General features: G+C 51.2%; 1 protein-coding gene across 7 annotated transcripts; it reads right to left on the minus strand.

Moving 5' to 3' along the window:
- Window positions 1-771: 771 nt before the first annotated feature.
- On the minus strand, window positions 772-20,504 carry LOC118787647 (transducin-like enhancer protein 3-B). Of its 7 annotated transcripts, none has more exons than XM_036543185.1 (21): window positions 20,016-20,504; window positions 19,079-19,286; window positions 18,410-18,510; window positions 17,802-17,865; window positions 16,364-16,408; window positions 13,042-13,104; window positions 12,470-12,544; window positions 8,265-8,466; window positions 7,996-8,012; window positions 6,234-6,356; window positions 5,837-5,887; window positions 5,391-5,543; window positions 4,954-5,083; window positions 4,674-4,846; window positions 4,337-4,413; window positions 3,989-4,238; window positions 3,443-3,690; window positions 3,200-3,347; window positions 2,831-2,981; window positions 2,476-2,552; window positions 772-2,209 (listed from the first exon to the last, which is right to left on the minus strand). In XM_036543185.1, exons 2-21 carry the CDS (start codon window positions 19,100-19,102, stop codon window positions 2,102-2,104), a joined length of 2,280 nt encoding a protein of 759 aa, XP_036399078.1. In that variant the 5' UTR covers window positions 19,103-19,286; window positions 20,016-20,504; the 3' UTR covers window positions 772-2,101. The 7 variants fall into 7 exon arrangements, with proteins under 7 accessions (XP_036399078.1, XP_036399077.1, XP_036399074.1 ...); XM_036543184.1 differs by having other exon boundaries at window positions 4,674-4,849; XM_036543181.1 differs by having other exon boundaries at window positions 4,674-4,849; window positions 12,440-12,544.
- Between the last annotated feature and the right edge of the window lie 2,355 nt (window positions 20,505-22,859).

Raw genomic sequence — 22,859 nt, forward strand, 5'->3', positions numbered from 1 at the left:
AGTCTAAGAGGTTTCTGTATTTCTGTGTTGAAATTTGACTTCCTGTCCATTTCAAGAGATTGTTAACAGGCAGAAGGGGCATGATCAGAGCTGCCGTGCATTATGGGGATCAGTACCAGACAGGAAGACTTTAAACAAGTAGTTTAGGAAATGCTAGGTAAACAGCATAGCCATCTGTAAATGCTTTGATAGCTGACAGAACTAAAAATGTAGTTTGAGTTTGATATTTGGTGCTCATTAAGGCATTTCAACTCCATAGCTCACACCTACTGCACTGTACGGCTGAAAGTGAGCATGCTTAAAATTCTCTTACAAGACAGAAAAGTTCTGGTAAAAACAAACAAGGCAAATTGATGTTTTTGGAGAAGCATCCACTCATGTTGCACATTTCAGTGGAGTCTTTTAATCTTTGTTTTATCACCTGATTAGGCAGCTGATTTATGAGCTCATGAGGCAGGTCTACCTGGCCAGCCAGTGAGGCACGAGGTGACCCACATGCCTGCTGCTGGATCCCTCTCACACAAGGGCTCAAACTGACCCCGGTTCAAGAGACTGCACATCTGCACGTTTCTCAGAGAACAGTTTACAATCTGGGAAAATGAATTTTGCCAAAGGAAAAATAAAAACCAGACTAAGACATGAAAACATTACTAAAAGCGGAAGTGTTAACGGTATGGACAAAGCTCTTTGACAAGGCAGACAGCGATTTTATTTTATTCCACATGAAATAAGACGTTTTGCTTTCTTTTGATTTTTTTTTTTTTTTTTTACAAAAAAAAAAAAGAAGTTGTATTATTAACAACTGTACATTAGTCTTCAGTGCCAACAGTTTGCTACATACTTTGGTGCGAGTTTGAGATAGCAAGTTGGTTCAGTGGTCTGTTGCTATGGAGTCAGGTGTGGATTCTGTCTTTCCATACAGTTGTGTCTGCGTACACTGACCAGTAATACACAGACTGTCCATTTGATGCCCCGGGGCATGCTGGGTACCAAACTCCACCCACTTACTCCAGGTTAAATCCTCACACGGTACAGACTCTCCTGAAGGGGGCGCTGAGCGGGGCACACGGAGCTGGGAATGAGGTTCCAGGTGTTCAGAGTGGAGGAGCATTGGGGTGCAGTGCATACGTACTCCACAGTGCGAAAGAAAGAGGGGGTGTGTCGTATCCCACAAGCTCACTGGCACATGTTCGCACGGTCCCTCCGCAGCACCGTTTCCACTGAACCAGGATCAGCCAAAGCATGCGATGCGTGAGCTACAGACCACACACTTCTCCTCCACCAGGACAAGAACTGAGCCCCCTTCCCCCCCACATTATATTTACACCAGACCTCCTCTTCCCCTGATTGGGCTCAGGAAACAGGGCGCAGAGATGGAGCACAGTTAATCCTGCGAAGCTTTATATGCTGTTTACTCTACAGGGTCTCTTCCTGCATCAGCAGAGTGTCCTCCACGGCAGGCCCCGCCCCCTTCCAGGGCTCACGACTCCAAAGCACATCCAGCTTGGAAATATATACACATACGAAACCACAGCTCCTTCCGGCTAGAGAAACATGTGCTTGCAGTAAAAATCAGGAATATATATTATATCCTTTACAAAAAAACACGTCCTAGCCTACTGAACATCCCCTATGAGTTTGGAGCAACGATGACATAGACAGAGAGAAAGAGAGGTTAAGAGAGAGAGAAAGAGAGAGGGGGGGAGAGATGAAACTCTCAAGAATTTAGCAGGACATGAAAATATAGAGATTAGATTTATAAAATGTCTTTATTACTCCGTTATTTACACTTTGCACAAAATGTCCAGTCCAGGGAGCAACGGATGTATAAAAAAAAAAAAACCCAAAAAACAAAAACGAAGCCCTGCTTCATAGACCATTACAGGATGTCCTTGGTTTAAAAAAAAAAGACGACCACAATCCCAGGAAAAGAAAAATTAAAAGATTATTAGCAAGAAAATAGTTCCAGCTCCAGATGTCTTGCCTGGCAGATACATGGAACCCCCACACCCCACACCCCCCCTCTGCAGAGGGGGACACAGCTGCAGCTCCACCCCAGACCCAGGCCCGGATTCTCTTGCCTGGTTTGGGCCTTCAGCTTCTAGTAGATCACCTCGTACACTGTGGCCTTCTTGTCACCAGAGCCTGTCACGATGTACTTGTCATCTGCTGAGATGTCACAGCTCAAGACGGACGAAGACTCCTTCGACTGCGGAGCAAAAGGCAGAAATCTGTCAGATGCTTTCACTCAACTTTGTCATCTGCAGTCGAATTGGGCCTGCATCTGGCTGGTGTGTCAGATCAGAGTGACAGAGCACAGTGGAGACTGCAGCATGCCACCAACACTAGGAAGCAGACCGTTATTTTATTCACCGAGTCACTGTGTCATGCGCAAACACTGCTCCTGGATCAGTAAAACTAAATGGTCTGAGTGTGGACTGCTGTCGCACAGGGCTGACGGACAGACGGACGTACCTGGAATATGCTGGCTCCGTACGGCGTCCTCCAGGCATTCAGGAGGTTGTCTTTCCCTGTGCTCACGAACCATTTACCTGCACAAAAGAAATGAGATGCAATTACAGCAAAGTGCCACCTTTCAGAGAGAGTCCAGTTATGCCGAGCTACTAGCAGCCTGCTCCTCTATGCACCCAAGCAAGCTTGGGTAGGCATGATAAAGCTACACATGTACAGTTCTAAAGAAGTTCCACACATCAGAGACTAGAACTACATGAAAGCCTAACAGGCCAATTTCCATTCCCTCGCCTGTTTCTATAAGTCTCCCTCCATCTAGCTGCAGATCTCCCTCCCCCTCTTTCTGTAGGTCACTTACCGCAGTAGGCGAATTTGAGTGAGAGGACGCAGCTCTCATGCAGGTGCAGCTGGTACTTGTCTGGCTTGGTGTGGTGCAGGACCTCCACGTTGCTGCTCTCCATGCCCACGGCCAGCCACTCGCCCGTGGGACAATACCCCAGAGAGAAGATCTGCAGAGAGGGCACTGAGCATCACTCCAAGGACAACCACTGTGAGAGACGGGCAGGACCAGGCCACTAACACGACATGTACATCCCGCCATCTCATGATCAGACAGGTCTCTCTTCCTGTACCGCCTCAGAGACAGGTCTCTCTTCCTGTACCGCCTCAGAGACAGGTCTCACTTCCTGCAGTCTGAGTGTGGATTGGTTAGTGGCAGCAGGGTTACCTGGGAGGTGAAGTCATGCTGCTGCAGCTGCCGGCCCTCCCTCAGGTCCCAGGACCTGACGGTGTTGTCCAGTCCCCCTGTCCACAGCTTGGTGCCGTCGTGAGAGATATCGATGCAGCTGGCCCCGTCCGTGTGCCCCTGGAACTGTCTGTGGGGGGTCACAGGAAGCGCATCAGCACCCCGTCACCCCGCCCCCCCATCATCGAAGCCCCCCCCTCCCCGCTCCCCCGCGGCCCCACCCACCTGACGAGGGTCTGGTTGTGCAGGTCCCACACGGCGATGTTGCCGTCGCTGCAGCAGGAGAAGCACACCTTGGCGTCAGGGCTGATGGCGAGGGCGTAGCAGGCGGGGGCGGAGGAGGTCAGCTCCGCCTTGATGCGGGGCGTCTGCGAGGCCAGGTCCCAGATGGTCAGGGTGCTGGCCTCCCCTCCCACGATCAGGGTGCGGCCATCCGGCAGCAGCTTGCAGGAGCGGATGTAGTTATCCCTGTTCTGTTACAGAGGAGACAGACAGCCAGTGACAGACTGTACCAACTCAAACTACAGGGAGGGGGGGTGCATAGATTTTCATGCAAAACAGAGCAGTGTGTGTCAGATATCCTGAATACTCATAATGTATCTGCTTCCTACATGCATCTCACTGAATCCCAAAGCCCTGTTTGAACGGCACTGCCTTCAGAGCCTGTATGACTCTGGCAGTTTGATGTAGTGGGGCTACAGTTTGGCACAGCAGGGGTGCAGCGTGACAGAGCAGGGGTGGTGGGTAGTAGCAGTGGGTGTCGGCCCTTACCAGGCAGTCCAGCTGGGACACGGGGCTCTTGCTCCCCGGCTGGCTGATGTCCCAGATCTTGACACAGCCCTTGCCGCCGGTGTAGACGTGGCGGGTGGGGTTACTGATGGTGACGGCGCACACCACCTCTCCGTGACTCAGCGTGTTGATCTGGCGGGCGTGGCGCGGGATCCCCGGGCCAATCAGAGCGTCCGGAGGGAAGGGGACAGGCTGCATCTGGCCATCAGCGCTGACGTGGAACGAGTACGCCCTGAAAGAGGCGGGGCTTTAGCGAACACGCTCTAAATGCCTTCCGGTGTAAGGCTCTGTTTGTTCAGCGGTCAGAGAGAGCAGGGAGGGGTCACTCACGGCTTTCCTCCAGAGATGGATGACAGGCTGGCAGGGAGGCCTGGAGCTCTCATGTGTGGGTGGGGATCAAACCCTGCCTGTAATACAACAAACTGAGGATCAATCCCTGCCTGTAATACAACACAAACTGAAGATCAGTCCCTGCCTGAAATACAAACTGAGGACCAATGGGGAGACAGAGAGAAAAAGATGGTAAGGAAGAGAGAGATGGTGAGAGAGACAGCTGCTGAAAGAGAGAGAGAGAGATGGTAAGAGTGAGAGAGAGCAGGAGACAGAGAGACGGTGAGAAAGAGAGGGAGAGAGAGGGAGGGAGAGGTGCGACGGGGCAGAGGCTGACCATGGGTGAGCGTCCGTACGCGGCGGCCGCGGCGGCACTCATCTGTGGGGAGATGTGCAGGCCGGGGTACATTCCCGGGCTGCTCAGGGACCCGTTCATCTCGGGGTGCCCCATCATGGCGAACGGAGCGGCGTAGGGCCCCGCCATCGACAGGGGCGTCCTGAGGGCGGGTGCTGCTGAGGGAGGAGCAGAAACAGTGTGAACAGGGCTGCAGGGACTGCTACGGCTGGGAAACTGCACACGTGTGTGTGTGTGTGTGTGTGTGTGTGTGTGTGTGTACCTAGCGCCTCCATGCCTGGGGGCTTTCCCAGAATTGGCCGGAGGCCCGGGGTGCTTGTGCCAGGGGTGGGGGCATCGTTCCGTGGTGTGGGGGTGTTTGACTTCAGACCGGGGGTGGAAGACTTGTCGTTCTGCAGAACAGGACAGAAAGGAGCGACGATGTGAAATCAGCAAGTCCATCTGATCCGAGTGCTCAACATTATCCAATCTTACACTGAACATTCATCACTGCTGTGAGACTATAAACCTCCATTTACATCCAAATCCAACAGCTACAGGGATGGCAGTGGCTGCTCCATCTGTCCCCAGGCCTGGACTGCTTAAGCACTGACACATTAGAAAAGGAGGCTGACCCAGGACCCTGTGACAGAATGAGTGAGCGGGCCTGTGGGCATCGTTTATGCACAGGCCCCGCCCCCTGCATGCAGCAGGTCTTACATGGCTGTGCTCCTTTGTCTTGGAGGAGGGTGTGCTCCCAGAGGAGGCCACGGAGGCGGGGCTAGTGGGCGCGTCTTTCTTCAAGGCGCGGGATTTGTCCAGACCGTTCTCTGGCGGGGAGTGGGCGGGGCTGACTCGGGGTGTGGCAGCGTCCTGTGAGAGCAGGCATCACACAGAGTGAGAATGAACACATACGGGCATGCACTCACACACGCGCGCACACTCCATACACACACACACGCGGAGTTCCTCTCCCTGAAGGCAGTGAGATTCTCACTTCAGCATTAGTCTTTTAAAAACTGAGTAGCTGAGAGCTTCAACTCCCACTGCTTTTGTACATCCTCGGTAATGAATGAATGCATGAATGCAAGCTAAACAGCCCCAGGAACTGGCTCAAAGCCACATCACATTTTCACTGTGTGAATGGGAGAACGGGCCGCTCTCACCTCATTAGACACATCCACCACCAAGTCGTCACTTTTGTCCCCGTCACTATCCTGCTGGGAGCAGAGAATCAGCATGAGCTTCTCTGAGTGTGCTGGGACCACACACAGGTGAGCACACGCAGGTAGCAGAGACAGAGTGAGCAGCAGGGCGACACGAGAGAGTGCAAGCGAGTGAGAGAGAGAACGGAGACAGACACAAGAGTGCAAACAGAGGTGACAGAAAAATAACAGAAACAGGTGGGCACACAGGTAAGAGAGAAGAAAAGGAGCAGAGATAGGTAATGAAGTCACAGATAGAAGAATCACAGATGAGCTCATACAGGTGATGCGGAGTCAGGAGAGCTCATGTAAGTGACAGAGATTTAGGCAAGCTCGTACAGGTGACAGGCAGACTCACGTATCGGCTCATGCTGTCTTTCTCCTCCACTCTGCGTTTCTTGGAGTCCAGGCTGTAGTCAGAGGAGCCGCGGTGTTTCTCGCTGGCAGTCCGCAGACTGTCCGATGGCGACACCGAGTTATTCTGTAAACACAGTAACGACAGCGGTCAAGCGCCTCGCACAGGTACGCACTCCTGCGGCAGTCTGAGCAGACACGGAGCCAAAGTGAGCGTGCAGCAGCTCGTTCGCTCAGGCGGAACAGGACGGAGGGGCGAGGCAAGGAACAGGGAGCAGGGAGAGGAAGCTGAGCACAGCAGCCTGACCTGGGACACAGCCTAGCTGACCAACCCTCCCCAAAGGACATCCCAGAGAGGAACACAAACTCTCACACCAGCTGGAAGAGGGGCTGAGAGGGGGCATGAAAAACAAATAAATCAAAACTCAATTCAAAAAAAAAAAAAAAATGGACTCCTCAGGAATGAACCAGCCCTATCTCTCTATGTATTACAATTCACTTAAAGGAGAATGAAGAAAATACGTAAGCGTTCTCATTGTTAAATAAAGGAGACCTTAAGTCAAAAGTCTCTCTCTCTCTCTCTCTCTCTCCCTCCCTCCCTCCCTCCCTCCGTCTTCATCAGCGACGCGTCATGACTGGTAGCAGGAGCAGACTCTGGCGCTTCCCCCTCGCCCTGTAGGAGGACGCCTCCATCTAGAGAGACAGTGAGGGGGGGGCAGGCGGGCGGTGTGGGCACGGGCAGGCCGACTGGCATCTCACAGACAGGGCTGAACGGGAAGTGCCAGGACCAGCCTGGCACCCCAGCCAGCGAGGCCGTCCCCCCCCTCGCCTCGGAGAGGGCAGAGGGATCCGTGCCACATGGTGGCACGAACACAAAGCAAGGATGTGGCCGTGTGGCTTTCGGGATGCACTCTCCGCGGAAACGCTCTCCGTGGCAACGCTCCCCGGGCAGCGCTGGGCACAAAAGAGCCGACTCTTTAAGCTGTGCTCGCAGGCCCTTGATATCTACATGAATGTGCCCATTGTGAAGGGGAGAGCGGAACAAACCGGGGGGGGGGGGGGGGCTTTGAGGCCGGCTCCAATGCTGGCCTCCGCAGACACGCTTACTGTGACTCTCTAACCGCCCTGCTATCAGATGACCTGGTAGTGCAGGACAGCCAGATGAGTGGCGGGGTAACAGCAGAGGAGTTATGTTCCCTCAGACATGACCGTGTCCAACCCACAGAAACCAAACACAACCCAACGGCCCCAGCGACTGCCAGTGGGACGACTCCAGCCCTAAATACAGGGCTCACACTGCCAAGGGGGATGACAGCACTACAACAACTATGAGTGTACACAGGCTAATACATATTGGAGAGAGAGAGGGAGAGAAGGAGGGATAGTGAGGGGGAGGGAGGAGAGGAGACAGAGAGTGAGGGGGAGGGAGAGAAAGGGAGGTGGAAGAAGGAGAGAAAAGGGAGGGAGATGAGGGAGGAACTAATCCTCTAAGCAGGGGAGTCAAAGTCCTTTTTAATTGTGATGAAATTATAGAGCCGTTAATCCCTGCCCTGTGACTGGAGTCATTTTCCGCCTGGATCAGATCAGCGCGGGCTTGTTTTACAGACTTCGCTTCCCTTCACTCTCCATTTAAAAAGGCTTAGCGAGAGCAGCGTACACCCTAAGCAGGCCTTTCCGCAAAGCCTCCGCAAAAAGCCCCCACCGTCAGAGCACAGGCACAGGTCTGGGGTCAGTCTCACGCCACAGACAGAGGCGGGGTCACTCACCGTGCTCGACTCGCGCTCTGCCATCCGCGACCACGGACAGGAGGACGCAGCAGGAAGAGAAGGATAAGAGTTAGAACACAGGTCAAAATGAAACACCGCTGCAACCGGCTTTCATGCTACTATACTGTGCTCACAGACGCCAAAATTATAGCATGGCTGTGATTTGATTGGCTGTGACATAGTTTACAGTTACACCTGGTTACAGCACGTATGAATTACAGGATTCAGCCGTGTTATTGGCTGGTGTAGTCCGAGTGGCGGGCCCTCACCTCTGTGCTCCAGCTCATGGTGGTTCTTCTCATCCTTCACTGGGAGGTGGGCCTGACTGCCCAGAGCACCCAAGGCCAGCAGCCCCGCCCCTGCCCCTGCGCCCGGGGGCAGACCGGGGGGCGGGACGCCCGAGGGGTGGGGGGGAAGCTGGGCGGGGGGGCCGTGAGCCGCGTGGGACAGGTGCTGTGCCTGGAGCTGCTGCTGCTGTGGAAGAAACACAACCAAGTGGGCTGGCGGGAAGCAGCGGAGACACCCGAGCCTCAGCACGGTTCCACCAATCAGATCACTGCTCTCCCACCAATCAGATCGCTGCTCTCCCACCAATCATCTGTCAGCATCAGAGCGCTGTCCTGCAGATAGACACTCTGCCCTCCATGAAGACTCTCCCATGAGAGCCCAGGAGACAGACAGGAGCTAAAAGGCACTTGGTGCAGAGGGCAGGCTTTAAACCACAGTCAAATGACACTTAGCATAAACACCAATTACCATTTGCAGCTTGCAGAATGTCTCCACTACCATTAGACAGGCTATATTTTCCAGGTGTCAATAATAACTGTCCATTTATAATATGTCAGTAAATGGTCTTTTAATTCTCCAACACACAGGCAGGCAGAATCACCATTAAGGTCTGGATACTGCTGCACTTTGAGGAAATTTATTTCAAACAGAGGTCTAGCTTGCCTGTCATTTTAAACAGACACTTATGGCCTATGCTGTGTGTTCACTAAACAGCCAGAGGAGACACAGACAGGCAGACACACACACACACACACACACACACACACAGCATGCTTTGAGGCACAAGGAAGTGCGCTCTTTCCCAAGTGTCCGTGAAGTAGTCAGGGATCAGAGGTCAGAGGTCAGCCAGCCCACACGCTGTTCCTGAGCAGAAGCATCGGCGCAAGCAAAGCAAACATCCGCAGAGGCTGCTTCCCGCTTCCTCTGTGTGCAGAAGCCGACCCGGCACCGTAAGGCAGCGACGTTCACGCGCACACTCGTCTCATCCAGAGCCACGTACAAGACATGAGCACATTTAACACTACATTTACATTTCTCTCACCCAGCAGACGCTCCTATCCAGAGCGACTCGCAGATTCAAGCACAAAGGCCACTCAACAAAATGACACAAAAACGTTACACAAACAAGGACACAGCCATTCACACACTAACAAGAGCCAGTACCAAACACAGGGTCAAGGCTGCCAGCACGCAAACGCAACACACCACACCTGACTGAAGGACTACACCAGTTCAACATTACCAAGACACTCTGCACTTAAACTTCCACATGTAATGGATGAGATTAGATGCACATTCATGGGAGATGGGAGAGTGATGTGACATGGCCTTCCACAGAGAGACTCAGCGTTTATATGACCAGGCTGAGACAAGGCTGCCGCTTCACACTCACACCTAATAAATACCCTGCTCAGTTAACAAGTAGCTGAGCTGGGAAGGGGTGGCCTAAACTACCAATTAATTAGGCGAGCAGTTAAAATGCACTCATGAAACTAACCAAGGCAACAAACAACAAAATAATGGAATGAAGTAAAATGGACAAACAAAATAAATAACACAAAAGTGACCATGTGGTCCGCATGGAGCAGAGCCATGTCTGAGGAGGCTATGGCAGACACTCAACCACAGGCTGACGCGCAACTGCCGCGTTCACAAGAACGCACTCTCTCCAGCGTTCCGTTACTGCAGTGCTCTCTCATGCTGGGAGTCGAGCGTGCTGCACTACACCCAGGACCGCATCGCACTCGGAGCCAGAGACGGGGCGCCTCGCGCCGCGATATTCACGAGGCTCTGGGAGTCGAGCGTGCTGCACTACACCCAGGACCGCATCGCACTCGGAGCCAGAGACGGGGCGCCTCGCACCGCGATATTCGCGAGGCTCTGGGAGTCGAGCGTGCTGCACTACACCCAGGACCGCATCGCACTCGGAGCCAGAGACGGGGCGCCTCGCACCGCGATATTCGCGAGGCTCTGGGAGTCGAGCGTGCTGCACTACACCCAGGACCGCATCGCACTCGGAGCCAGAGACGGGGCGCCTCGCACCGCGATATTCGCGAGGCTCTGGGAGTCGAGCGTGCTGCACTACACCCAGGACCGCATCGCACTCGGAGCCAGAGACGGGGCGCCTCGCACCGCGATATTCGCGAGGCTCTGCCATGTTTACTGTGCACTGTCTCTCCTGCCAAAATCCAATAAATAAATAAAGGGACAAATAAATTAAACAATACGGGAATGAATAAAGCAAACAATGAATAAAAGAACAAATAAATAAAAGAACAAGGAAATGAAAACAGAAGTAAGCATGACTAAAATAATCTGAAATGAAAATAAATGGATAATGAATATAAATGTAGAAGGAAGTAAGAAACCTGTTTTATTTATTCGTTCTTTTGTTTAGCTATTCTCTGTTTGCTGTTGATCACTCCTGTCTGGAGACGCACCAGCTCCGCGCTGCCAGGAAAGCTCGCCGAGCGAGCCAGCCTCCCAGCAGCGTGGCGGAGCCCTCGGCACGGCCGCGGGAACAGCGGAGGGAACACGGCTTTACATCAGGAAAACTAAATGCAAATCACTCAGGGCCCCAGCGCTGCTCGGCTCCATCTGATGCCGGATTTCAGCTCTCGCTGACGGAGACAGCTAAGCTGCCACTCCTCGCTAATCTGCAGGAGATGGTCTAGAGAGAGACTGCGAGAGATGCAAGTCAATGCAAGATATGACCTCTGACCTGTCCCTGCTCGGATAAAAACATGTAATCTCTACTGATCTGTGTGAACTGCAAACGGCACCGTTTTACTGTGTGTGTGTGTGTGTGTGTGTGTGGGGAAAGTGTTGTTGTTTAATGACAGCCCCTAACCGCTCCATCCGTCCCATTCAGCAGAATTCCAGGAAGCAATTACCCCCCAGACTCGGGGTCGCAGTCCAGCCTCACTCGCCTTAATTGAATTCCAATATTTGTGGCAGCCTGGCCCCTCCCCCGTCATCTTTCTAATGACCCTCCTAACGAGCAGCGTGCTCTAATGGCCTCAGGATCAGCTGACTCCTGCTGTCCGGGCCTACTGAGAGCACCCCTGGCGCTACCTGCTCAACAGACAGGGTGACGTCACAGCGGCTGGTCTTCCGTAAAGCACGCCGCACTCGTTCCTGAATCCTGAGACCGGGCCCTGCTTCAGGACGACACGCTGCGCAGATTCTGCGCAGACCCGTGTTAATGTGATCTATCCAGATCATATAAACAGCGCCTGTCGCACCAGCTGATCCACGTGACGTAGAGTCAGTCTGCGCATTGAACCGCCCTGCAGCAAACGGCCACCGTCTCCCTGACGCTCCGAGAGCCTCAGAGGCACAGGTCAGCAGAGATGCACCGGCTCAAGCCTCATCCAATTAAAGCGGCACATCCAGGACATGAGATCAGCGCAGGGCTTCCCCTCTGATCCGCCTTAAGCAGCTCTCACACCACAAACACCCAGCCAGTCACTCCAAACGGCTCCGGCCCACAATCCCCCGCGCGCCGAGCGCCAACGGACGCGCCAACGACACTGGTTAAAAAAGATCAAATCAAACATGACTTCTCTTAACATGCATCAGAGGAGGAACGTAAAGCATGACGCGAATGCAACGTCCAGTCATAAATCAAAATGAATCTGTGACACAAAATCAAACAATAAAAAAAACCATTGATGACAGGAGCAGCTCTGCAGAGGGTGGAAGCTGCCGGCACACTGACCCGGAGGAGCTGCGTGGGTGGAAACTCCACTGCTATAATGCGCATTACCGCTAAACGACTGCAGCTTTCACTGGGCTACACCCGCAGCTGTTTACACGTCCCCATAATGCATCTCAGCTCGGCAACACATTGCCACTAAGCACTGGACTCTGCTCCGGCCCAAAGTCAATTATCCTTCACATCTCCCGGGAATCTCTCCTTTGACTCAGTGCATTTTCCCTTTTGTGGCCAATTCTGTTTAACGCGGAGCGCAGAACGCCATGCTTAAACGGTGTGCGTCCTGCATCTCTGCTGCACATCAGGTAACGCCCAGGTGACTCTGTGCCAGTTTAGTTCAGAATTCATTTTTTGCGGGTCAGTGTAGCCTTAGCCCCTCCCTGCCTGCAGGTTGCCCCTGGCGATGGTTGAATGAAGGAAATAGAGGGGTATACACACGGTGAGGGGCAGACTGGGAAGCCCACGTACCCCGATGATGGCATTCAGCTCGGTCATCGTCACCTGCTTGGCACGCTCAACAGCTTGTGCTACCTGCTGCTGGTGCTGCAACAGAGAGAGAGAACATGGTAAACACACACACACATACTCACACACTCACACACACTCACACACACTCACACACACTCACACACACTCACACACACTCACACACACTCACACACACTCACACACACACTCACACACACACTCACACACACACTCACACACACACTCACACACACACTCACACACACTCACACACTCACACACACTCACACACACTCACACACACTCACACACACTCACACACACTCACACACACTCACACACACTCACAGAGCCACAGACATGCATGCTTACAAACACACACATACATGCACACCATGGCCAAAACACACACACCTTCACGCACACCCATGCACAGAGCCACACGCACATATGCATGATTACACATACACGCATGTGCACACAAACGCACACACATGCATGCACACCATGGCCAACACACGCACACACGCGTATGTGATCTGACAGGGTTAATGGGTTCCTCAGTCACGCACCTCTTGGGACAGGAAAGGCATGATCTGGGCCAGGATCGCATTGAGGCGTTTGGCGATCTCAGTCTGGAAAAGGGAGACAATTCAGAATCAGTATACACACCCCAATTAAAGGCTGAAGCAGACACACATTCACAAACGCTTAATGAATACACATAAATGCACTGACATACTGTTGCCCTTCTGTGTCTGCAACCCACAGCAGGCGATTTCACACTGCAGGATCAAAGCTCTCACCATTCAAAATGGAGACACTCCTCTCTGTAACTGATCCAGGACCAGCTTACCCAACTCTAATCCTAACCCCAGCCAGTATGGGGGGAAAAGCTGACACTGATCCAAGGCCACCCACCAATATCCTGGACGGGTCTCTCTGGCTCCTGCTCCCGTATCCACCACCGAGACCAATTATTACGCTGAAATTCTGCTATGGGCCAGTTTGCTTTTTATGGAGGGGGAGAGAGAGACGACGCGAGCCTTCTGAGTTACGGCAGTTCGGTTTCCAGAGACGCCGAGACGCTCGTAGCGAGGACACAGGTCAAACTGACACACTAACACACAGACCTGTGTTTGTGTGCCCCTCCCCACCCTCCTCCAACCCCTACAAATCTGACGGCAGGGCTACAGGGGGCCAGATGGGTTCCCAGCCCGCAGGTGCCACAGACAGAGGAGGAGTCCAGACACCGACCCTCTGCCATGTCCTGCCCTGCCAGAGATTTCCCCGGCCAAAAAAAACCCATTCTTCACCCTAACCCCCTTCCCGTTCCCCCTGCACACCCCCCCCCCACCCTTGTTGTTTCTGTGGTAACAGCAGCAGCCCAGATCTGGCTTGGATAATTATGTAAATGGAAGCTCTGCTTGGCTGCAGCAGGCTGTAAAATCATATTACTGCACAGAGGCAGGTCATTAAAGCCGATGTTCAGGCTGTCGATCAGATCAGATCTGCACATTAAGGGCAGATAAAAGGGGTAGTGAAGCTCACTGACTGATCCCAGATCAGCCAGACCAAAAAAAAAAAAAAAAAAACACACAGGCAGGCTGTGGCTCTTTGACTGGGCCAACTTCACAGCCAGGGATGAAAGAGCAGCCAATCACAGGCCCCAGTTTAACTAAGGCCTCCTGGGAAAAGGAATGCACGGCTCCAGCCTATGACCTCACCTCTATAGCACAGCCTGTGCTTCCACCCATGGCCTTATTTGGTAACAGGAACACCAAGCTGCTGTCACCTTATTTCATTCACATTTCAGACGCACACACTCACACACAAGCACACAGATACACGCAGTATGCAGCGTTTCTCAGTGCCGATTCCAGCAGGCAGCCTAGCCAGCTTTCAACAGTGCTCACTCCACACACAGGAGCCTGCCACTTTAAACCAATCAAAACAGAGCCCTTGAGCGGCAAGCTTTGCGCTCTGGTACCCAATTACAGGCACTCCTGGCTGTGTAGCACCGCTTGGAGAGCTCTCTGAGAGCTGGCCTGTCAATAGCATGTTCGAAGCCGTTTGCCCCTCGCTCTCAGTTTAGCCTGAGTGGAGGGAGACACTGATGAGCTTTAAATGAGCACGAACACAATCTGAGACCAGAGCTGCGCAACACCTCTCCACACACATATCTAACTAACCAACCAAGCAAATAACTAACCCCAGAACAGCTAGAAGTAAGAGCCACGTATTCTCTCTCTCTCACACACAAACACACACGCACCTCCCCTCACTTTGCCTCACACTGGTAACCCAGCAACCAGGGGGATCCCCAGCTGTGAGCGTCTAAGCTGTCAAACACTCCCTCGCTAACAGAGCCGTCAGATTTAATTAGCACTGCAAGAGGCTGAGACGAAGAGCGTTTTCTTAAATGAACATCGGCCACATTTTTAGTTCCCTATACTCCACTACACTGGAGGGCAAACAGGAGCATAGGCCAGGGCAGCGTGTGCCGCCCAATGACTCCACTCAGCCCCGGCGTACGGTGCACACTGCATGGGTGTACCACGCACGCAGTGCGTTTCTGTATCATGTGTGCACAGTATATCCAGTGCTCACAAATGCTAACAGTCTGAAACCATAAGGGAGTACACCAGGCCACCCGGAACACTCTGAACCGCAGCGTGTAATCTAGACTTTCTTCTGAAGGGCTTGCCGCCTTCTCACACACACTGCATGTGTCAAAGTCAGAGTTCTCACACTCCTATGCAAATGATTGGCCTGCACACGCTCTTTCTCCTGTTTCCCGTCTCTGTCCTCCATTTTGCTCTGCTCGTCTCCCTCCCTCCCACGCTCCACCCTGCCAGGCCAGTGCCTCCGCCCCCGTGCGGCTGGAGGCTGAGAGGGATAGCCAGCAGCCATGCCTAACGAGCTGAAATAATTAAAATCACTCACAGACACCGAGCTACAACAATTACTTCCCCGCTCCCACACACAAGATGGTTGCCAAAACGCATGACCCGGCAGTGTGAAATGTGCCAATCAGGGAGTGTCAGCGCTCCGCTTCCCCCGCCCGCGGCCCTCTTCTCTAACCGCCGTCGTGTATCGACATGAAGCGGCCGCAGCGGAGTCAGGTAGAGCAGGAAAATGACACACCCGTGTGTGCTAATCCACAGCAAACCCCCCCCACCATGTCTGTCTCACAATGATGTCATCACAAACTGCGTTAACCACCGAGCCTCTGCGGTCACCTCTGTCGGGCCCGGTTCTGTCCCCGGGGTGTCTGGCACCAGCAGGACCAAAAGCAGAGTCACAACGTCTCTCTGCATCCTTGGCCTCCACACAGGTGACATACCTGCACCCCTCATGAAGCACAGGAGACAACACTAGGGCTCCAGCAGCAGGCTCTACCATGTACCCATGGGCCAGTCTTGCTCCCTCTCGCAAATTCAAACACAAGCCTCTTTCTAAAAGGGCCGCCCTGACCGAGCGCTGTCTGAACCCACAGACCTCCGGCGCTCCACACCACCACCAGTCACTCTGCCCTGTTTGTGTGCCTGCCTCAAAGCAGCTGACCTAATCAGGTCTCATCCTCTCTGCAGACCACCCCCCCCTTCCCGGGCCCTCTCTCCTTATTAAAGTCACAAGGGCCCTCGTGCCGAGCCGTTAAATCTCCTGCAGGCAGCCCCACAGCCCTGCCCCTGTGCCAGTCAGCATGAGGACACTCTCCCTGTGACAACACTGCTGACTTCCTGTCCACACACGCACAGGGCCAAGACACAACACACCAATCTGGCCCCAGGTATGACACCTCGCTCCTCACAACCGTCTCTCAATGTTAAAGGACTGAAATCACACACACACACACACAGGAGAGCTGTGCGTCTACGGTACAGTACATACCTGCTTGTGCATCTCTATGTTCAGCCCATAGGACATCTCGTAGTACTGAAACAGAGAGAAAATGCAATGAACACAATGACACGCTTTTAGAACAGTGACACACATATACACACAAATATCTACCACACATGCAAAGGAAACCAAATTTATTCAAATACCTTTGTATTTCCAATGAAACACAAACACACACTCCCTGAAATAAAGCTTATACTTTGCATAGAATTTAAATAACTGATATCAACACATCTAACCACACGGACATACAGAGGAGCAAAAAAGGATCAATGTTAAAAGCTGTGTAAATAAAACGATGCTAACTTATCACATATTCAAAAAAGGAGAGCGCAGCCACAGAGAGCAGAGAGCACCCCAGCCCCCTCTACGCGAGCCCCGCGGCGCCTTTTCGGCAGCAGCGCAGAGCGTAACGAGCGAGCGGGGGCAGCGGACGAGCGGGTTGCTGATTAACACTTCAAACCCTCCCCTGCACGGAGGGAGCAGCCCAGCTGCACACACTCTGCAAGATGCATTCTGCAGGGCAATGTGACGCGCAGGGGACTGAGAACGCGTCAGCACAGGACGGGGCCACCAGCCCGCAGCAAGGGCCAGTCCCAAAGGTTCAAAGCATGGCTGACCCCCCCCCCCCCCCCACCCCCCACCAACAGTCTCTTAGCGAAGGGCCACTGTGCTCACAGAAGAGCAACAGCACATGACCTGACTGGACATCAGATGAGGTGCTCCACAGTGTTTACCCAGAGTGCACTGCGATTTCCTGTAAAATATCCGAGTTTAACCCATTTGGCGCAATCAGACGGGCGCGGGGCGCGGGCCCCCGGCAAGCGTGTGTAAATAAGATAAGAGAAGCTGCTTCGGCAGCATATCCAAATGGAAAGGCTTTGTTTTTCCAGCCTGCCCCAGACCCTCGGCACAACCACCCCCCCCCAACCCCAGAGTTCATGTTTGATTACCATTTTCTTGCAATTGTCTAATGTGACAACTTGATGCATGGGATGGTATTAATAATTCATTCTTACTTTGTTTGCTTGATCAACAAACCAAAACACTAATCAAGCACAAAAACGGCATGTTTGTTTTTCAACTCTTTATTGTCCTGGCGCGTTTGCCCCCCCCCGGGCAGCCCCCTCCCCCCTTCTTTATAACCACACACATGCCTGAGAAGGCAGCTCACGGAAGGCACCACTGCAGTTTTTAATCAGGGCTGGTGTGGGCTTTTGTCGTCTGTAAGGCAGTCCACCAGCAGGTCAGAAACTGGGCCAGATCACATGACACAGGCCTACACACAACCCCCCCCACCACGTACCCCATGAACCCCCTGACACCCAGGTCAGATTCACAGCAGGACAGCAAATGTTCAGTCTCTCAAGCTCACAAATCACCGCGTGCAAACTGCTCCAATCAGAACGACACAAAAAAAACTTACCATCACGTAGTGACGCTGCATCTCTGTCTTCTCATTGGCCAGCTTGTCGTACTCCACCTTAAGACTAAAAAAAACGGGAAAAGGAGTCAGGGCTGGAATGTCTCTAGTGATAAATAATAAACCCCCTGCACGATCTACATGGTGCGTGAGCGGTGTGCTGTACACCATCACTTTCTTTTTCTCCAGTGCGAGGATGCACTGCACTGGGCATTACATACTGACTATCTGGACACAAAGGACTGCTGAGGAGGATGTAATTTATTAATCGCAGTCAATGTAATTCGCAGAATTAATATAAAGCGAATGTAATTCATATCGTAAACATGTATGATCTGAAGAGCCCGCTGATGTTTCATTCTCTTTTCTCAGAACCCCGGCCATTAGGCTCCATTATTAAGCACAACCATAATTAACGTTAACACGCGCTATTAATCACAGCCATTGGGTCCTTCCAGGCGGCTACGTCACTCCAACAGATCGAATTACGTCACTCATTATATTTGATTCCATGCGAAACTAGCCATTGAGTCCACAGACGGTCTCATATTTAACAGCGTTAAAATATACGCTTTTTATCTCCCCTTCAGTTAAACCGTCCTTTAGATTACCTGTGATACTGGGCCTGCAGGAACTGAAACTCGTCTTTAATCCTGTCGCAAGACTCTGCCACGGTGAATTTAAAACCAGGCTGGCCGGGCTGATGCGGTGCCTGAAACAGTGATGACATCAATAATAAAAAAGAATAAGAAATGCATTTAGTTACTGCTCTTTTAAGCTCGTGACAGCTCTACTTTCAATGAAAAACTGCAACATGTCATTGCCAGCGGGGAGGAATGCTCGATGACAGCTCCAATGGTAGTTGTGGTTTGACAAGGCATTCGCAAAGCTAAACTGCCCTTGTTAAACCAAAAACACAGTCGCTGGCTAGCAAAACAGTTTGTACAATTCAAACAGGAGATTATGCAAATTTCAGAAAACTGAGTTTATGAAGTTAGCGAACCGTAGGTGCCTAGCTGGCTACTTTACAGAACAGTTGGAGGTTGGATCGACACCACATCGGATCGTTGCTTGCGTTTTCCAGTTTTCCGCAACGAAACACATTACTATTGTACATGCGAGGTCCAACAGGAATACACCCCATTCACAAGGCGCGGTTCCCCGCCAGCGACAGGTTTGTGGCAATCCAGCCAGCTAAGTCTACAAACAGTAGCAACAAACTTCAACTAGCTCGTCATCTAACGTTAAATATACCGTTGAACTGGAGAGGTGCGACTTACCGGATGCCGGCCTTGTGGATACATCTCGAATGTATCCGTTTAAGAGTTGGAAATCCAGGAAATCTCTCTTGTGTAGTAATACGAGTAGGTAGTCCGTTGACCCGCCACCCCTCCCCGCTCACACGACTGCTCGGACGGAGGAAAGGCAACGCGATTCGCCACAGCCCTCTCCGCTCTCTCGATCCTTGTGTAAACTGCTCCTTGGCCTCTTCGACCGCAGACGGTAAAGAAGAATGCAAAAAATATGTTAGCTAGCTATCAAGCTGACTGTATGACCGCATGTCTCCCACAACAATACCGTAATACAGAAAGAACGTCGGCTAGCTAGCTAAGCACAACACGCACCTAGCCAGTCAAATCAGTAGCACGTTAGACAGCTAGTCTAGCTAGTCAGTCGAGATAATAAAGAATATCTGGGTAGCTATATCAATTTCAATAAGCAATGAGTTTGTTTTATTCTTTATGCGTTGACGGTAGACAGCTGACCAGACAGATAGCAAACTGATGTAAAATAATTAAAATCGTGTTACCTTGGGAGCTAACTTAGTTCTCCCCACCACCAACGCCCCGCAACTGGATCTAGCTAGAACATTAACTTGCATGGCTGTCTAGCTACATGGCTAACTGTCTAGCCAACTAGCAGGCTAAGTGAGAACAGATGTTTTTAGCTAGCAAGCGAGTTACAATGCAACGAAAACCCCATCTTTTAGCTACGCTAGTTAGTAAGAAAAAAAGTAAAATGCACATTCAGATAACCCCCTGCTAATGGAGATTGCTTATTTGATTTTAAAAACCCCTCTATTAAACCCATTCTTCTAAACAGAACGAATAACCCGTGCTTCAGAAAAAAGTAGATACTTAAGAGCTAACATATTTGCTAGCCAGCTAGCTAGCAAGCTACATAAACACAGCGCTGGATCGCGTTTCTGCGACTTACCTTTCCTTTTGTCTCCAAGGGCAGAGTCCTGGCTAACGATTTTGAAAAGAACAATATTCCCCCACCGCCTCGTCTAAAACCTCCGTGCGTGACCTAACAAGGAGAGCGATGGTATTGCTTGAGATCTATCATCACACACATTTCCTCGGCGAGCTTCTTGTTGAGAAACTCGAGTGATCACGGTCCGCTGACACTGACTCGGAATGCCAATCCGAGCGCAGGTCGGAGACCAAAGCGATTGAGGATTTCGGTCTTCCTCGGCCACGGAAAACTCCCAAGAATTCCAGGATCGCCTCAGACCAATGGCAGGTGAATCCTTAAGTATGTCCGACGTCGTATTTTCAAGTCCGGAGATGTTAAAACCGCTCAACAGCCTGCGTTGTTCTTCGCCCAACCATCCGCGTTTGTCCTTACCCCTCCTCACCACAGAGATAGCAATACCACACACAGACACTACACTGACACGAGGGCTCAACTGCCGCGACTGCTCCTCTCGCCATCCAATCGTTTTCTCAGAAGGAGTTTAGCTTCATTGACCAATCGTAGAGTGGTGTCCCCACGTGGGGTCCATAGCTCCTGTACACACGGATTGGACGACTAGAGCATGACATCATATTCGCCATTTTGGACTTGAACAGGTACCCAACAAAATAAGTAACATACAACCATAATGACGGAAGCGCCGGCACGAATCTTATAACGTTACAAAAGAAATAAACGATAATGCCGGTTTTCCAGTTGTTGTGGATAGAGTACGATGGATAAGTTGATCGACAAATGCTCAGTGTCGTGTAGCAAAACCAGTCAACTTCTGGACTGCATCAGTACATCTATGTTAGCTGAATACTATAACATGCTTTTATCCATCCTATAAATAATTACATACGTACTGCGGACTTGTATGCTTCGTAGAGTGCACGTGTCACACACTAGCAAGGTCGTTATAATAACATCTTATTAATCACAGCGACTAAGCTGTCATTACTATTGCTAGATAGTTGCCTGAAGATTGCTTAGATATTTTTAGAAAGGGTGAGGAGCACTATGCAATAAAGGGTTTTCTTGATCATTTAACTGATATGCTTGACCAATTACATTATTTTTTTTTTCGTTTTGTTAGACAGTGTCAAATCCACGCACGCTGCAATTTTAGCCACACTAAAGCTCAATATGTCGTCTACTCTCGGAAAAGGCAGCCAATCACACGTGGTTCGCCCCCACTCTGACCCACGTGGGACCATCTGGTCCTTAACGGATTTCTGTCCAATGATCGCGCAGCTGTGTTGTTAGGGCTCTCTCCATTGGCCGCAGGAATTAAAGCCTGTCAGTCAAGAGGCAGCATTGTCAATCAGTATCACGCGGGGTCGAGCGCTGACAAATGCCTGCGCTTCAGCGTCCTGCCTTCGCATAGTGCCCGGAATCGCTGCTTAATTAGCTTCGAATGGCTTTTCCTTCCAGCTCAAACAATCTGTCACTACCATGAGCCGTGCATAAAACAAAGGAGGAAAAAAAGCGAGACGGGGCTAAATATCAGTTTGATTCTCTCTTTTCTCATTGAATGCATTTTATTGCCACAACAGAAAGTATTTTCACTCAAACACAGGCTATTGCAACCAACAGATTCCATCTTCATTTTTTATTAAGGCGATAGGATATGTGTATGATAATATGTGTTTTTTTTTCTCGGCTGTGTTTTTAGTTAGCTAAATAGACCCCGTCTCCGCATTACCTGCCAGACAGAGTAGGGTTGCTATGGGAAGGGCTGATGTGTTCTTCGATGTGTATTCGTGTCAATATCAAATGGAAGGTGCAGTCATCTAATTGTTTATTTTTTTAATCAGATGACATAATGGTCCGCCAAATGTCCCACATCGTAGATTCTCGGTTTTAAGTAACAAACGACTATGTGGTTGTATTGCAGATTATTGGGAAGATATACTTCACTGAAACAAATCAACTTCATGGTTAATTAAATAACGACATTTTTCCCTCTTTACATCTCCACTGGAGCGTTTAAAAATCATATCTTTTCATTCATAGTCATAAAGTCCCGAAAACATGTTTAAAGTCCTTCTATCGCTTAAATGTAATGACCCCTTGCTTTTGTTTAGCCAGTCAAACGCTGCTGTGGCTATCCGCCGAATTGGACAGCTTTCAGATGTTTGTGGTGGGCTACAGGGGCGCTCCTCATTGGCCACGTAATTGTAAAATTTGGGATACCCACGTGGGTGTGGGAGTGGCTGGAGCAAAGCCCCGGGCTGGAGTGCAGCATAGCAAAGTGGGGGTGCACCTGGGACTAGGACCCCAGCATTCAGCCCCCATCAAAGATTGCGTCAACTCAGTTGACATGAAGTTAATATGAGACACGTTTGTCTGCGTCATAAGCCACACAACCATTGACAATTGTTTAATCCATCACCACAAAAGGAAGCTGTTTTCCTGAAGCTCTGACCTTCTCAGTCATTGCTTGGATTCATGCTCATTGCCCCAATAGAGGGCAATGAAAATATATCACAACACACGAAAGGTTGCTCTTTGGCGCACAGATTAGGTTTAATATAGGCCGCATAATACATATTCCAGGTCTTGTAAGATTAATCATTCATTTTTCTAATGTCTTCCAAGACACTTTGAGGTTTTCAGTATTTATGGATTCTGTGGTTTTGGTTGTAAATCGCGGGTGTCAAAACATTTCAGAATTTGCGGTGTGCTGCGGTCCCTGTTTTCACAGCCCTGGAGGATTGTGGGATGTCTAGGCGCTGTCGTGGCCAGGGAGTTTGGCCTTCGAGTTGGTGCGAGCCGCACAGGCAGACACAAGAACTGGCGAGCTAAGCTGTCACTGGG

Source organism: Megalops cyprinoides, chromosome 13, assembly GCF_013368585.1.
Source record: "Megalops cyprinoides isolate fMegCyp1 chromosome 13, fMegCyp1.pri, whole genome shotgun sequence".
Lineage (NCBI taxonomy): Eukaryota > Metazoa > Chordata > Actinopteri > Elopiformes > Megalopidae > Megalops > Megalops cyprinoides.

Coding starts and splice junctions, on each gene's coding strand:
- LOC118787647 (XM_036543179.1), bottom strand. CDS start 19,102: ATGTATCCACAAGGCCGGCATCCG. Junction 2,982..3,199: donor AGCATGACTTCACCTCCCAG/GTAACCCTGCTG, acceptor CCCTCTCTGCAG/ATCTTCTCTCTGGGGTATTG. Junction 2,553..2,830: donor ACTCAAATTCGCCTACTGCG/GTAAGTGACCTA, acceptor TCTTTTGTGCAG/GTAAATGGTTCGTGAGCACA.